Raw genomic sequence first — 14,140 nt, forward strand, 5'->3', positions numbered from 1 at the left:
AAAAAAAAAAAACCCTCTTAATTACATTTGCCGTTTGGAGTAGAAGCTCGGACAAACACTTTGCAAAAGCGTAAGCGGTTGCCTTTGATTATAAAACTTGACTTCTGTATAGGTTTGCCAACTTTTGAAACGGCTAAGGGAGAAAAACACAAATTTTAAGGAGGATTTTGTAGGAAGACGTCGAAAGAATTAGGATAAAAGGCCTTTTTTGCATTTTAATAAATTAATTTAATAATAAAAAAAAACAGAAAGCCATTCTATGAATGGCACAAAAACATTTCAATGCAGTAAAAAAAACAAACATAGGTACATACGTAAATTTTATCTCTGTTACATATTTTAATAAGTAACTAACAAAATTTAATTTCTAAACGAGAACTTTTCTAAGCTTTTCTCCGCTTTTATTGATTTCCTGTTGTTTTTAATATAATTGCAAAATTCGACACAGTACTGTAGCGCATTTAAATTTATTATTAACTTGTTTCTTATTAAATTAGTGGAGCATCGATATCCTTTGACAATGAACTTTGCATTCAAGATCGAAAAAGCTCTTTCGGCAAATGCGCTATTGCATGGAATGCAAAAGAGATAGGATATTATTTATTTAAATTTTTTTCGTTAGGCATTTATTCAATAATTTCCATATACATATTTGTCCAATAAATTTGGAAATGCTTCCATGTTTAGATTATCGAAATTATCTGTTACTTCATCGATTTAAAAATCCGGAATTTAAAGCCAATTTGGAAATTTTCGTTAACAAACTCTGTTCAGAAAAGCCGTACCATTTACTAATATATTCTATTTAGGGCCTGTTTTATGCAATGGGTTAATGGCTCTCAAGCCCAGATTTCTCTTCATAATCTTAAATTACAAAAAAAAAACTAAGGATCTTCATATCCAAATAATTAAAAATGTGAAATAAACAAAGATAAAAAACGAGTCTTTGGCTTTTGAGGAGGAGTTTTTACTCTTTATGACAAAGTTTCATAGGGAACTTAAAAAAAAAATTTTGTCATCTCCGTTGTTCAAAATTGGGGCAAAAACTATTGGATAGGTTTCCGTCTGATTTCCCGGAATTATTCCTTGCGTATCTTGCCTCATTATAGGATAATAGGAAAATCGCTACTGGTGCTTGTTCCTTGAAATTTTTTAATTGCCATTTAAATTTTCATCTGAAATTTGCCCTAAGAGTGTAAATTTTTGGAAAATAAATCTTGACTTCTGGCAACACTGCTTACAATAGCAAATACAAACAATCAGCGAGTTGGGTTGCGGTTGAGCTAAGTTTGATTTGCATTTCGCCTGAAAGTATGCACTTCAAATATACATTTTTAAAGATTTCTAAGTTCAGCTTGAACTTAAGCTTTCTATTTGCAAATTTTTACCAGTTTTAGCTTATCAGGCGGTTCTCTTGCTTTTAACTAAGAGCATTAAATTAATCCAAAGATTACTACCGGTGTGCGCTGATTTTATAAAGCAGCTATGAATGCGGTTTATTGGCTGTATTTGTTGCTTATTCGATAGTAGATGTGTATGTATAAAATAATGTTGCTTTCATGGATTGTTTAAATAAATAACAATTTATCCGGAACACTTAAATAAGTCAGTTTAAAGGGCCTAGAATAATTGGCCACAAATTTAGATTAACATACATATGTACATGTGTATACATATATGACCCTCCAAATAACAGTAATAAAAACAAAAGTACTTACATTCACTTATAAAGCACTTACATATGTAATTTGAACTGTCTTGGCAGTTTTGTTTTTGCTAATTTTTTTGCGCACACATAAATTTATTTAAAGTGAAATATCTACTTGGGCATAACGAAAGTGCGAAAATATGTACACGTTTGCGCAAAAGCGGACGTTACTAGAAAAAAAAAATTATAATGAAAATAAAAAAAAATGATTTAAAATGAAAGCAGCTAAAGTTGCAAAAATATTTATGTGCACATTTCATAAATGAAGGTAAACAAAATTGAACGCATAAAGAGCACAGCAGTTCCGCATCTCTCGGTCAATTGATGGAATTTTGCGTTCGCCAGTTCGGCTTGCGGCGAAAATTTCTCACAGCAAAAAATCCCTGGAGGGAATGATTAATAGAAATTCTCGAAAATAGGTTGTTAGTGTGCCATTTGAGGCATTTGGGAAACTGCGGCTCGAAGTCGGTTTTAAAAAAACCAAAGCACGATTTGTTTATAGCCGTGGCAACTGACCAACAAAACCAACAACAAAAAGTTAATAAAAAATGGAAATAAATAAAAATGCTAGCGTNTCTCGGTCAATTGATGGAATTTTGCGTTCGCCAGTTTGGCTTGCGGCGAAAATTTCTCACAGCAAAAAATCCCTGGAGGGAATGATTAATAGAAATTCTCGAAAATAGGTTGTTAGTGTGCCATTTGAGGCATTTGGGAAACTGCGGCTCGAAGTCGGTTTTAAAAAAACCAAAGCACGATTTGTTTATAGCCGTGGCAACTGACCAACAAAACCAACAACAAAAAGTTAATAAAAAATGGAAATAAATAAAAATGCTAGCGTCCAAGTTCAAAATGCAAAATGCTACTCATTACCAAATTTCAAGGGCTACGCTCCTATTGATGGGTGAACGCAGGCGGGAAGCAAAAATTGCATTACTTACGATGCCTTGCTGGGCGGCAAACGCTTTACAATGCGCTACAAGGCGCTCGCATTCCATGGACGTGATAATCATTGATAAACACTTTTGCTTTGTTTGGTTTGGTCAGTGCGTTGGGATTTTGCAAGTCGCTTAGTCAGCCGCTTAGCTTAGCTGGTAAAAAATTCAAAAGCGCTAATACACGCAGGGGTGTTTGCTGGGCATTGTTGGCGTGTTTGGCAATATTTATACGAAAATAAATTTTGTGTGTTCAATAAAATGGCAATCGCGATTCATTTAAACATATGCATACATACATACATACATACAGATGGTTTTATGTATACGAAGAAAAAACAAAAACGCAAGAAAATCGCTGGCTTCAAGGGAAAAGGAACGAAGTACCCGAATACGTATACGAATATGCTCAAGTTTGAAGTTGTATGCAATTTTTTTTTTATCTAAAATTTCTCAGCATTTTTGGATCCATTTTTTTTCTAGGTGTTTTGCAACATTTCTTGGAATTATGTACATTTATTCGAATTTGTGGCGCTAGTCCATTGCCACTCTAAGCTGCTGCATTTAGTTTTATAACGGTATATCCAGTCGCACCTGCCAACATTGAAAACAATGACCAATAATCATTACCAACGCCAAATTTTGATGCTCAAGCATTCACAATTCACTTTTGCCACTTTGCGGCCGTCGTTCCCCTGCTGGCCAATTCATTTATGGCCTCAGTGTGGTGATACCTGATCATCGATGATATCGAAACTTCACTTTATTGTTAACAATATTAAGTTAATTATGTTTACAGATTTGAATAAAAATTAATGTTCGTAAATGTGTCAGTAACTAGATACAAGCCGATCGAGCCGGGTAACAAGTCAAACTGCTTGCAAGATGATGGGTAAAGAGATCCCAACAGGAAATCAAACAAAAAAATAATAATAAAGGAACTTTGATAAGTTTCTCAAATAAAGGAAAAGTATGTGGGTAATACTGTGAAGCAGGATATATTATAACCTCCAAATATTTTTGCATTCTCAAGTATTTTTTTATGACCATTTTAAGTTTGTAATTTTTCGTATGCATCTTTTTAGTGGAAAAAAGGGTTAGAATTCATGTATATGTAAGAGAATATCTCGAGGAATAATTTTGTAGAACATCTTAATCCATTAGCTCTCTGAAAAAAGGTTGGTTCTTTGGAAAGTCAGAATAAAATGCCATTTGGGATTTTGCTGGAGAGTTAACATGTTCACCTAAAAATTTCACTATCGATAAAATCTTCATACAACGAACGTATAAGTCCACAAAAAATAAAAAATATACATATATATATGTACTTTTGTAAAAAAAATGGTTCGGTTTTCGGTTCGGAACAAACATTTGTGGAAAATTTCGATTCGGTTAATGGTCCATTTATTTGGAATAAATAAGCCCTTAATCCAGTTCAAAATCGCTTTCGGTTAAAAACTGGTTCTCGTCCCTGGTTACTGCTGATATTTAGGATAATATCACATATCACTCAGGATCCTCACTGGATTCTGATCTTTCACTTCATCCATTGTGATTACAGCGACACCATCAGTATGGGCTCCCAGCTTTATAAGATCATATCGTCGATGTCTTTGCAAAACCGCCCATCGACCAGTTGCAGAAAAAAGTTGATTTTGCAGTATGGTGTCACTAAACCTTTTCTCAATCGCGTTTCACACTTGAAAACTCGAGTACTTTTTATTTACAAATAAATAGGCCAAAAATCCAAGTGCCACAATATTCAAACATAAAACCAATCTAGATTTTCCTACTGGGGCTGACTTGCGCAAGCTCATAGTATTTAAATTGCATTTAACAGCATGCTTGTGGTTCAATAAACGATGGCTCATAACGTGTTCGCAAAATAGGTTTTGAAAGAAGATGAAATTGAAATTATGCAAAAGGGTTAAATGCCGTTAAAAAAAAGTAAATATATATTATATCACAAGTGAATTTGATTAAAGGGAGAAGAAAAGAGCTTGCGTATTTATTTGCGATTGATGCGATACCGGTTTAAGTTAAGTTAAGGCATAGTGAAAAATATTTATACGAATTTGAATTACAAATAAAACCGATTAATTCAAATGAATCTCAGCAACAGAAAATTAATCATCAACACGCTTAGTATCGGCATGATTTTATTTCGTTTTGCTCTTTAGTGGCTTCAGTTTTAATTTTAGCTATTTGTATCATCTCACGGATCCAGTACATTCCAAAAGCATAAATACAAACACATTTTTGTATTATTTTTATTTTAAATTTTTTATTTTAGTAATATTATCAATAATTTATGGAAGCAAACTAGTTTCTTGTGTAGACACTTCCTTTTTCATTTTAGCAACTGCCATTGAAGCTGTTGTTGTTGTTGTTCTTCTTCTTCTTTTTTGGTCATCTTTTTCTTTGCGTTTTAAAATCAACAACAATGGCAACTGCTCCTACTGCCTCATTGATTGCTTGGGATATTTGCTTTTATGCTTCGAACAAAAAAAAAAAATGATTTTATGTATTTCAGTAATTATATGTATGTATGTACGAGTATAGCATGCAATTTTTTTTTGGGGGGTATCACATTTTGCATGAAAAACATCTTAAATAAAATTTTTTTTGAATTTCGTTTACTTAGCATAAAAAATATGAATGTAGCACCACAGGTTTTAGCGAAATCCGCTTTGACTGTTGTTGTTGTTGTTGTTACTATGGCAATGAATCACACTGTAGTGATGCATGTGAACTTTTGTGAATATTGGCTATTTTCGAATTGTCCTGCTTCGGCTGATTACTAACAGCTTGATGGGTAAAAAAAAAAAAACAAATTAAACTGCCGACAACCTAAATCCAGCCTGGATCAGTCTTTCCATGTTTGGCGTACCTACGCTGCTGCCGCAGCTAACGCCGCCATGGCTGCCGCATGCATGTGATGCACAATCGAGTAACCGGATAGCACTTCGACGCCATCGTCGCTGACAATGCGACTGACGCGCGGTGGGGTTCGCTCGAGGGATCGCGCTTCATGCTCGGCAATGATTAGACTCATTGGCGACAAGGTGGTGGTGGTTGTTGTTGTAGTTTCTGGCGCAGGTGTTGTTGTCGTTGTAATTTCTGGAGCAGGCGTTGTTGTCGTTGTGGTTGTTGTAGTTTCTGGCGCAGGCGTTGTTGTCGTTGTGGTTGTTGTTGTTTCTGGCGCAGGCGTTGTTGTTGTTGTAGTTTCTGGCGCAGGCGCTGTTGTCGTTGTCGTTGTGGTTGTTGTAGTTTGTGGTTCAGCCGTTGTTGTTGTAGTTTCTGGCGCAGGCGTTGTTGTTGTTGTGGTTGTTGTAGCTTCTGGCGCAGGCGTTGTTGTCGTTGTCGTTGTGGTTGTTGTAGTTTGTGGTTCAGCCGTTGTTGTTGTTGTTTCTGGCGCAGGCGTTGTTGTCGTTGTGGTTGTTGTAGTTTCAGGCTCAGATATTTTTGTTGTTGATGTAGTATCAGATTCAGAAGCATTTGTTGTTGCAACAGAAAAAGTTGATCTCGCGGCATCTGCGCCTGCTGTTGTTGTTGTTGTAATTGGAGCGATAATGGTTCCTACTTCCATTGCGCCTACTGTTGCTGTTGTTGTTGTTGTTGCTTCAGTTGTTTCAGCACCTGCTACCGACACGACATTTGTTAGTTCCGTTGCGCTGGCATACTCGCTCCCTTCATGTCGCTGCGCGTCCAAAGTGCGCCGGTAGAGTGGCTGCTCTGCTAGTGCTGCTTCTGTTGTCGTTCCTAGCTCAGCTTCTAGCTGCTCAGTTGCTGCAAGCGTTTCCGTTTCCGTTTCTGTTTCTACTTTTGTTGTAGTTGTTGTTGGTAAGCCTGCTGCTGCGACTGCCGCAATTTCCTCAGCTGTTGCCGCTGTGCTTTCCGGCAGCTCGGCAACTTTTGTTGCCGCCGTTGTTTCTGAAAGTATACTCTCACTTTCAACCGCAGACGTTTCTGGTAAATCACTGGTCTTAGAAGGTGCATTTTCTGCTGTATTACTACTCAAGGTCGTTGATTCCCGTGCCTTTTCTGTGCTGCCACCAGACGAAATTGTTCCCAAATCACCTTTTTCGGTGGTTGTCTCGGCGTGCAAGAGCTCCTCTATCGAGTGTGGCATTGTTGTAAACGCCGCCAGCGGCACATCTGTTGAGCTGCGGACAGATTCGATAGCGGACACAATAGCTCCGTGAACTCGTTCCTCTAGATGTGTTACTGTAGGTTCTGTTACCGAAACTATTGTCCCAGGATCACTTGTACTTTCTGTTGTTTTTGCTAACCCTTCCTGAACATCTATTCTTTGGTCCTTTGTAAGCTCTTTTTCAGCTACTGCCGCTTCTGTTGTTGTTTTGCTTGTAGTTGTTGTTACCAAGGAATCACCGTTCGAAATCGCGATCGTTGTTTCATCGTCTGTATTTGTTATTGTACTCGTAGTTATTATTGCTTTAGGATCATTTTCGGTTTCCTTTTGGCTTTCATTAGCCACATTTTGCTCTATGGGGGCTTTTGTAATGGTGTCTTCTTCTGGCGTTATAGTTGTCACAGCAACTGCTGGACTCGTTGTTGGCTCAGCTGCAAACTTTTCTTCTGCTAGTGTTGATTCGGGAGTTGTTGTTGCAGTATCTGCTGCCACCTCAGCTGCATTGTATTCGGCAGTTGTTATCGCTTCTGGTATTGCATTTGTTGTTGCTACAGTTTCATCTCCTACTTCTTCGCGTATAGCGTTAAGATATTTATTTGGTGCGCGGGCTTCACTTTCCACTGCGTTCGGCTGGTTACTTTCTTCTGGCAAATTTGCTCGCTTCACTTCCTCAACTTTTGCAATTTCAAATTCTGCAGCTTTTATGGAGTTCTCAACCGGAGTAGGTTCGCTTGTTGAGCTATGTTTTCGTTCGTTTTTATCACTTGTTGCTTGCTGCGTTGCTTCAACATTAATCGCTGCATCTGTTGCTGTTTCTGCGACCTGATGGGCACTTGTGGCAGCTAAGCCTGCCATAGGTAAGTCTTTAGTTTCTCCTTCGACTTCATTTTCGGCTGTGGGTGGCGTTGTTTCGGTTGATTCTTCAGCCTTTTTCGTTGTTATTACTTTCTTGGACTCTGCACCCTCGTGATCTACTGATTCCATTGAATACTTGGTATCTTCGCTGTCTGGGCTTTTATTGAAATGTTCAAGTAGAGCTGCTGAATCCAAAGAGGAAACAGTCTCTGTGTTGCTCTGAGCTTCTAGCGTTTCGGTAGTGCCTTCAGTGACCAATGTTGTAGTAGTTGGTTCCGCTGACACTTTTGGCCTTACAGTTACTACTAATTGCTGTGGGCTATTGGTCACTGCCTCGCGCCAACCTTCACTTTCCAACGATTTATCCAACAAATTATCACCGTTAATTTCATTTGAAATATTTGCGATGGGCGTTGGTTCGCTGTGCGTGGTTTCCGATGCTATTGTTGTTATTGGTATGGTAGTTGCAGCATCTGCCGTTTCGATATTCATTATTGCTTTTGTTGTTGTTGTTGCTATGCTTGTTGTCTCAATTTCGCTTGGCTGCCAGGTGACTTCGCCTTCCGGCAGCGTTTCACTGTCACTCACCGCCAACAGACCATCACCAATCGCCAATTCGGTGTTTGTTGCTCTGTCTGGTTTCGTTGTTGTTGTTGTATCTGCACTAGCCACATCGGCTGTTGTTGCGATGGTGATATTTGTGCCTGCCATTGTCGCTGCATTTAAAGCAGCTGCCAAGATCTCATTCGCCGCGGCTGCCGCTCTCACTAATTCATTCAAAATTGCCGGACCAACGGTAGTTGTTGGAGCGGCAGTTGTCGGCTGTGCTGTTGTGGTTGTTCCAATTACATCCGCAAAGCTAGTCGTAAGTGTTGAGACTGCACCGCTATCCTTCTCGTCTTCCAGCATTTCAACGGCGCTAGCGATTTCTCGATCGATCGCTTGCCGCTTAGCTTCCTCAGCTCTCCTTCTCACCTGCCACTGTCTCTCCTCATCTGACGCCTGCTCTTGCGCCTTAATATCGGCAGCTGCCGCTGTTGTCAACTCCGCCACAACCGCTGCCACTTCGGCCAGCGCTATTTCCTCGCTCGTCATGGGCAGTGATGTGGGCGCCAGCTCGGCTTCGGTGTCCACCTCAGTTGTGGCATATGGCTGCGCGTTCTCCACGTTTACTGCGGAGAAGTCAGTGGTTATGCTGTTCGCGGACTCCGCACTAAGTTTGCTTATCTCCAACGTAGCTGCTAATCCTTCCGCAACCGCTGTGGGTTCACCCGCTGGCGCTGTTTGGGCGGCTGGCATGCTGAAAATTAGCAATACCGCCAACACACAGGGCAGCCTATATCCGCTTAGGGCGTGTAGTGTTAGCATATTTATCCACGTGTTTTTTTTTTTTAGAGGTTTTTGGAATTTTGCGATTTTTATTTTACTTATATATTTTTTTTGAATGTTTTCCCTTTCGATGGAATGTCGTTATTCGCGTCGTTCCGTTTCTGCGATTAGCGCGGTATTGATTTGTTTCTTGAAACTCGCTCGCGTGTATGCTCGGCTCGCAGCACCGTATGAATTTTCAATTTATGCGCAACCAGTTTGGTTTATCTTTTTTTTTTCTTTTAGTTCAACCAGCTTTGAATTCACTTTCAGCGGCGCGGCTTTTTTGTAATTTTCTGGTTTTCCTTGTTATTTTCTTTCCCGTTCTGCGGTCGTAGTCTAGTCAATTACCACCAACCACTGTCAACCGTCAACAAACAAATGGTTAACGATCTCTTAGCCGCTGCGTCTACTCGTAAAATTATTCTAAAACGCTTTCGAGTTTTTTTTTGTTTTCAAAGCCGCGCGTACGATTTCTGCTACGTTCACTAATAAATTAATAAAATATTTGATTGCTGCCTTTGTTGTTGCCTTAGTTTCAATTTCAATTCGCCAACGCGAGCTATCACTCGTGCGTGTGTGTGTGTTCGTAAGTACCGTTCACTTTGGTTGTGACTAGTTGCGTTTACATTCGGTGAGGAACTAAACCCGCCGCACGGGTGCCCAACAATTTTATACAAAATGCATTTAAATTTTTGAGCCAACCGGTCGACGTCTTTGACTCTGGCGGCACTGCCTCTGTCTCAACCACAGCTTCAGTTACGGCGTCAGCCTCAGTCTTTACGTTTATTAGCACGCTTTTTTCGCGTGAGTCGCTCTGGCTGCCGGAATGCCGTTTTATTGGCAAGCAGCGGCTTTTGTTGTTCTTTGGCAGCTGCCGTTAACTTTGCTATTTTGTTGATCTTTGCTTCGCTCTCTGCTCCTGCTGTTTTCAATCTTGCCTTTAATGCTCTTTAATATCTCAAAATATTTGTATCTGCTGGAAGTTATTGCAATCTTTAGCTGTTGTTTGTTTTGTTATTTTTGGAGTCTGCAATACACGTATTTCGTTCAAGAGCTTAATAATTCTTTTTGCGCGGGTTGCTGTTGATTGTTGTTTTATTTTTTTGAAAATGTTGAGGAATTTCACATGATTCAATATGAATATATGTATGTACATACAGTAAGTATGCAGTGCCTGTTGATGTGGATATTGTGGAGGTCTATCGATTAGCTGATTTGGTTTCCTTACTATGGGTGCAAGACATGGGTTAAAGAAATATTAAAATCTCAAGGCAGAGTCCGCTTTGTACCACTTTGGACTCTAACTTTCGCTGCATTACTACACCAATATTTTCTGAAACTAAGTACCTCATTGTGAGGCTACCATGGGTAAGGCAACGAAAGATTTAAGACACGAACTTTTCTTGTACAGAAAATGAAAAATTGTTCCTTAAAGGGACACTACAAACTAATGATAAACGAACTGGAAGTTGAAATGATCCAGCTTTCATCTGGCTTGGAATTAACAATTATGGTTCTCACTGAAACGATTTTTCATCCCAACACGCAGACACCCATTTCATTTCTCAAAACTTTTGCTCTCGTTTTGTGCTCTAGCAGAACGTTCCTCAGACTTTCTTTTTCGATAATTTCGTTCGTTATTTTGTTCGCATTGAAAACGCTCAGAAAGTTTCATTCTCATTCTGTTCTTCTTGAGGGCGTTCCTGGGAGATATGTTCGCGTTTTGTTCTTTACGGACAAATCTCTTATCATGTCCGTTCTATTAGGCCGCAGAAACATGAACGACGACGACGAACAAAGAGGAGAACGCTTTGGCGGTTGCGAGAGAACAATGCACCTTTATGTTATTTTACTTTGATTTGCCACTTCACGTAAACATATGTACCTACATACAAACATAAATTCTTATGTGATTAATACTTTAAAAAATGCATTATTTCCATTCCTCATCGCAGTTAAATATATAACATTTCCAAGCAACTCAGCACCCAGCACTCAGCGTCAATGTAAAGTAGTGCAATAACTAAACCCGCACGTACCAATGGGCACACACACACACACACATGTTTCAGCGCCTTTACGCATGCGCACAGCTGCATTACATTTGCTGCTATTGCTGCCACGGACGAATAACTTGCCTGCGACTTTGGCTTGTACAACTTTATTATTGTTATTGCTAAGTAAGTATTATTATGGCTGATATTTCAAACTAATGCCTAATTATAGTCTATGATTAATGCCGTTTACCGCATTTATTGTTGCTGCCTCTGAGACTTGCCGATCGTTGTTGTCGTGCGTGGCTTAGATTAGCGCTTTTGGGCGCGTGCTATAAAAGCAGGAAAACCAAAACGCAAAAAAAAAACCTGAACTTGGTTGATTTTGCATTCTTGCGTTTGTTTGCTTGGCCCCCACAGACCACCTTCCTTTGCCATTAGTAGACATTATTTACTTTGTTCATTTTAAATAAAACTTGGTATTTCGCTTGCATACTCGTACATACATACATACATACATACATACATAAGTGCGCGCACAAACAAGTATGAATATGTAAATATTTATTGCATTTCGTGAGTTTGTTGCTGAAATTTTTTGTTTGCTTTGATTTTCCAATGTTTTGCATAATTTTGTGTTTGATTTCGTTTTTTCGTTTTTTTTGTTGTTAAATTTGAGGAGGGTAGGCAATAAATGAATTGGCAAGCGTAAAAATTGTGAATTAGCTGTTGATAGAGCGAATTTATTGGTAAACAAGAGAAATATGCTCTTCGAATGCTCCCATACTCGAATGTATTCTATTTGTTCATGGCGTTTGATTGCGTAGGCCAAAAGCTGTGTACAAAATTCCAAAAATACACGGTATCGGTTAGTAATTAGCTGGTTTTTAGAAAAAACAAAATGCATGGCGGTTTAATGCGGCGAATATTTAAATAATTTAAATCGACTCAGAAGCAAGCTATTGCCATTTGTTATGGCGAAACGAGTTTGACTTTGCTTTGTTGTTATTATATTTATTATTTTATTCTATTTATGTGAATATATCGAGCCTTAACCGCCAAAATAACGTAAGCGAAATTTTTTTCAAAATTTTCTTTTTGATGCAGAAATGTATCTAGATAATCGAGGAATATTTCTGCATCAAAAAAAAAAAAATTTGAAAAAAATGTCGCTTACGTTATTTTGGCGGTTAGGGCTCGATATAGTTACCAGTTTGCTTTCGATTGTTGCCGCTTTTGGCCTGATCGCCATGTGTGCAATTAAACTTAATTTGCTAAAATTTGTTGTGTCTTTCACTTTCTCACTCTATTCTAGTTAGTGTTCGCCTAGAGAATTTTTATTCGATGTTTTCACTCTTGCCTTGTCACATGTTTGCTTTATTTTTTATGTTTAATAGTTAAGACCATTAACAGTGGAACTGGCTTTAATGACAGTGAAGCTGATGAAGGCACTTGCTGCGGTTACGGACGCAGTTAGTTAGCTTCTAACCCTATTTCTTATTTATTATTATATTATATGAAGCGTAAATATATGTATTTAGCAAAATAGAAAATATGGCCTGAAGCTTTGAAAGTCTTATACTAGGTTCACATATAAGTAGATTATCCTCATTTTCGAGCTTAACACCCTAATCTGTAATTATAACAAGAGATTAGCCGTATAAAATTCGTCCCTTGTTAATCTGTAATTATAAAATAATCTCAGATTTAACCGATAACTTTTCGGTGTCCATCCTAGTTTTATCGATTGTTTTTGCGAAAGAGAGGAGAAATGCCAAATGTAAAAGTAAACAAAAATGAACGCTAGCAAGTAAAAGAGGTTTGTAAAGGTATTTTTAATAAAATGTTAAGTTAAAATATATTTATATTGCTTATTATGGCAGAAAAACGTGATCACAGTGGCACAGAGAAGAAACATAAATTTTCCTTGAGATGTGGGAATAACAAGCACAACAAATTTGACGGCTAACAATCTGAGATTTGCCTGTGTAAACGGGGTGATTAAAAAACTAGCTTTGATTGAGATAATATTGATATGTGAACATAGTTTTAGGCGATTAAATTTACTTTTTGTTTAAAAACAATAGGAAGTTAAGTATTTCTTTCTTTTTGAATTTAGTTGCAAGTGAAAGTCTTTCGGATGTTAAAGATTAAAAGAATTTGTAAGTAAAAGTAATGCGCTACCTGTACGGTACCTGTTGCGAAAAGCGTTTAATTTTTAATTTTTAAACAAAAAACACAACCGACTTCAATGCTCATATAAAAATTTAAGAGTACCGTTAATTTCTTCAAGATCCATTAAACGGAGGTAAACCAAATAAGTATGGGATAGGCCTGTGATATCGTCTTTCCGATTAGAGTTATCGAAAATGGTTAACGTAGTCAGAAGTTATCCGAAAACATACATAAAAAAAACAAAAAAAAATCCGATGACTTGATAACCTCCTACTTTTTTGAAGATGTGTAAAAAGCAAGACAATTTGTAGAGTAAAACAAAAGCTAAACAACCCGTTGTAATTATTTTTAAATGCCAAACTTTTCACCTGTTGGCAGATGAAAAAATATTTTTTGAAGATATTTTTTGATGCGACGAGATTGTGAAAGACGTTTAAGGTTTATTTTCAGGGCTCCAACGAAATCATGTCAAAATTTACCCCATCTTTTCTACAGAGAATAAAAAATAAAAAAAATATTTTTGTTTTTGGATATTTTTGGCCTAGTAATAAATACTTTCAATAATTTTATTGAGCTTGTTATTATTTTTTAATCTTATATTTAAATTGACCTGAAATATTATTCTCTTCTTCAATGTAGAGTTTAACGAGCGTCACTATAATACATATAACTACACGATATATTAATAACACTGTGCTCGAATTGGGAACTTTTTTGGTGACTTGAAAATATCGTCTAAGCTTTAACCAAAACCGTGTAAATCACAGTTTCAAGCTTTATACAAAATTTAGGAAAATTAAACAAATTTTCATCAAAATTTCATCATTTTTATTCTGAATTTTTAGAAAATCTTTGGGTATACAGTTTTATAGCCCATACAATTTTTGTCTAATGAAGTGCAAGTTTCAAACGGCTAAAAAATCGCGTTGATTTTTGAGAATTTTTTTTTTGG

General features: G+C 37.6%; 1 protein-coding gene across 1 annotated transcript; it reads right to left on the reverse strand.

Annotated features, from left to right (window-relative positions):
• Positions 1-5,226: 5,226 nt before the first annotated feature.
• Positions 5,227-9,727, reverse strand: LOC108376298 (mucin-5AC-like). Its single transcript, XM_017632496.1, has one exon. The coding sequence runs from the start codon at positions 9,014-9,016 to the stop codon at positions 5,531-5,533; it is 3,486 nt and encodes a 1,161-aa protein (XP_017487985.1). The 5' UTR covers positions 9,017-9,727; the 3' UTR covers positions 5,227-5,530.
• Positions 9,728-14,140: the final 4,413 nt, after the last annotated feature.

The sequence above is a fragment of the Rhagoletis zephyria genome, unplaced genomic scaffold (genome assembly GCF_001687245.7).
Source record: "Rhagoletis zephyria isolate East Lansing unplaced genomic scaffold, Rhagoletis_zephyria_1.1 Rzeph_scaffold_10214, whole genome shotgun sequence".
NCBI classification, from domain to species: Eukaryota; Metazoa; Arthropoda; class Insecta; order Diptera; family Tephritidae; genus Rhagoletis; species Rhagoletis zephyria.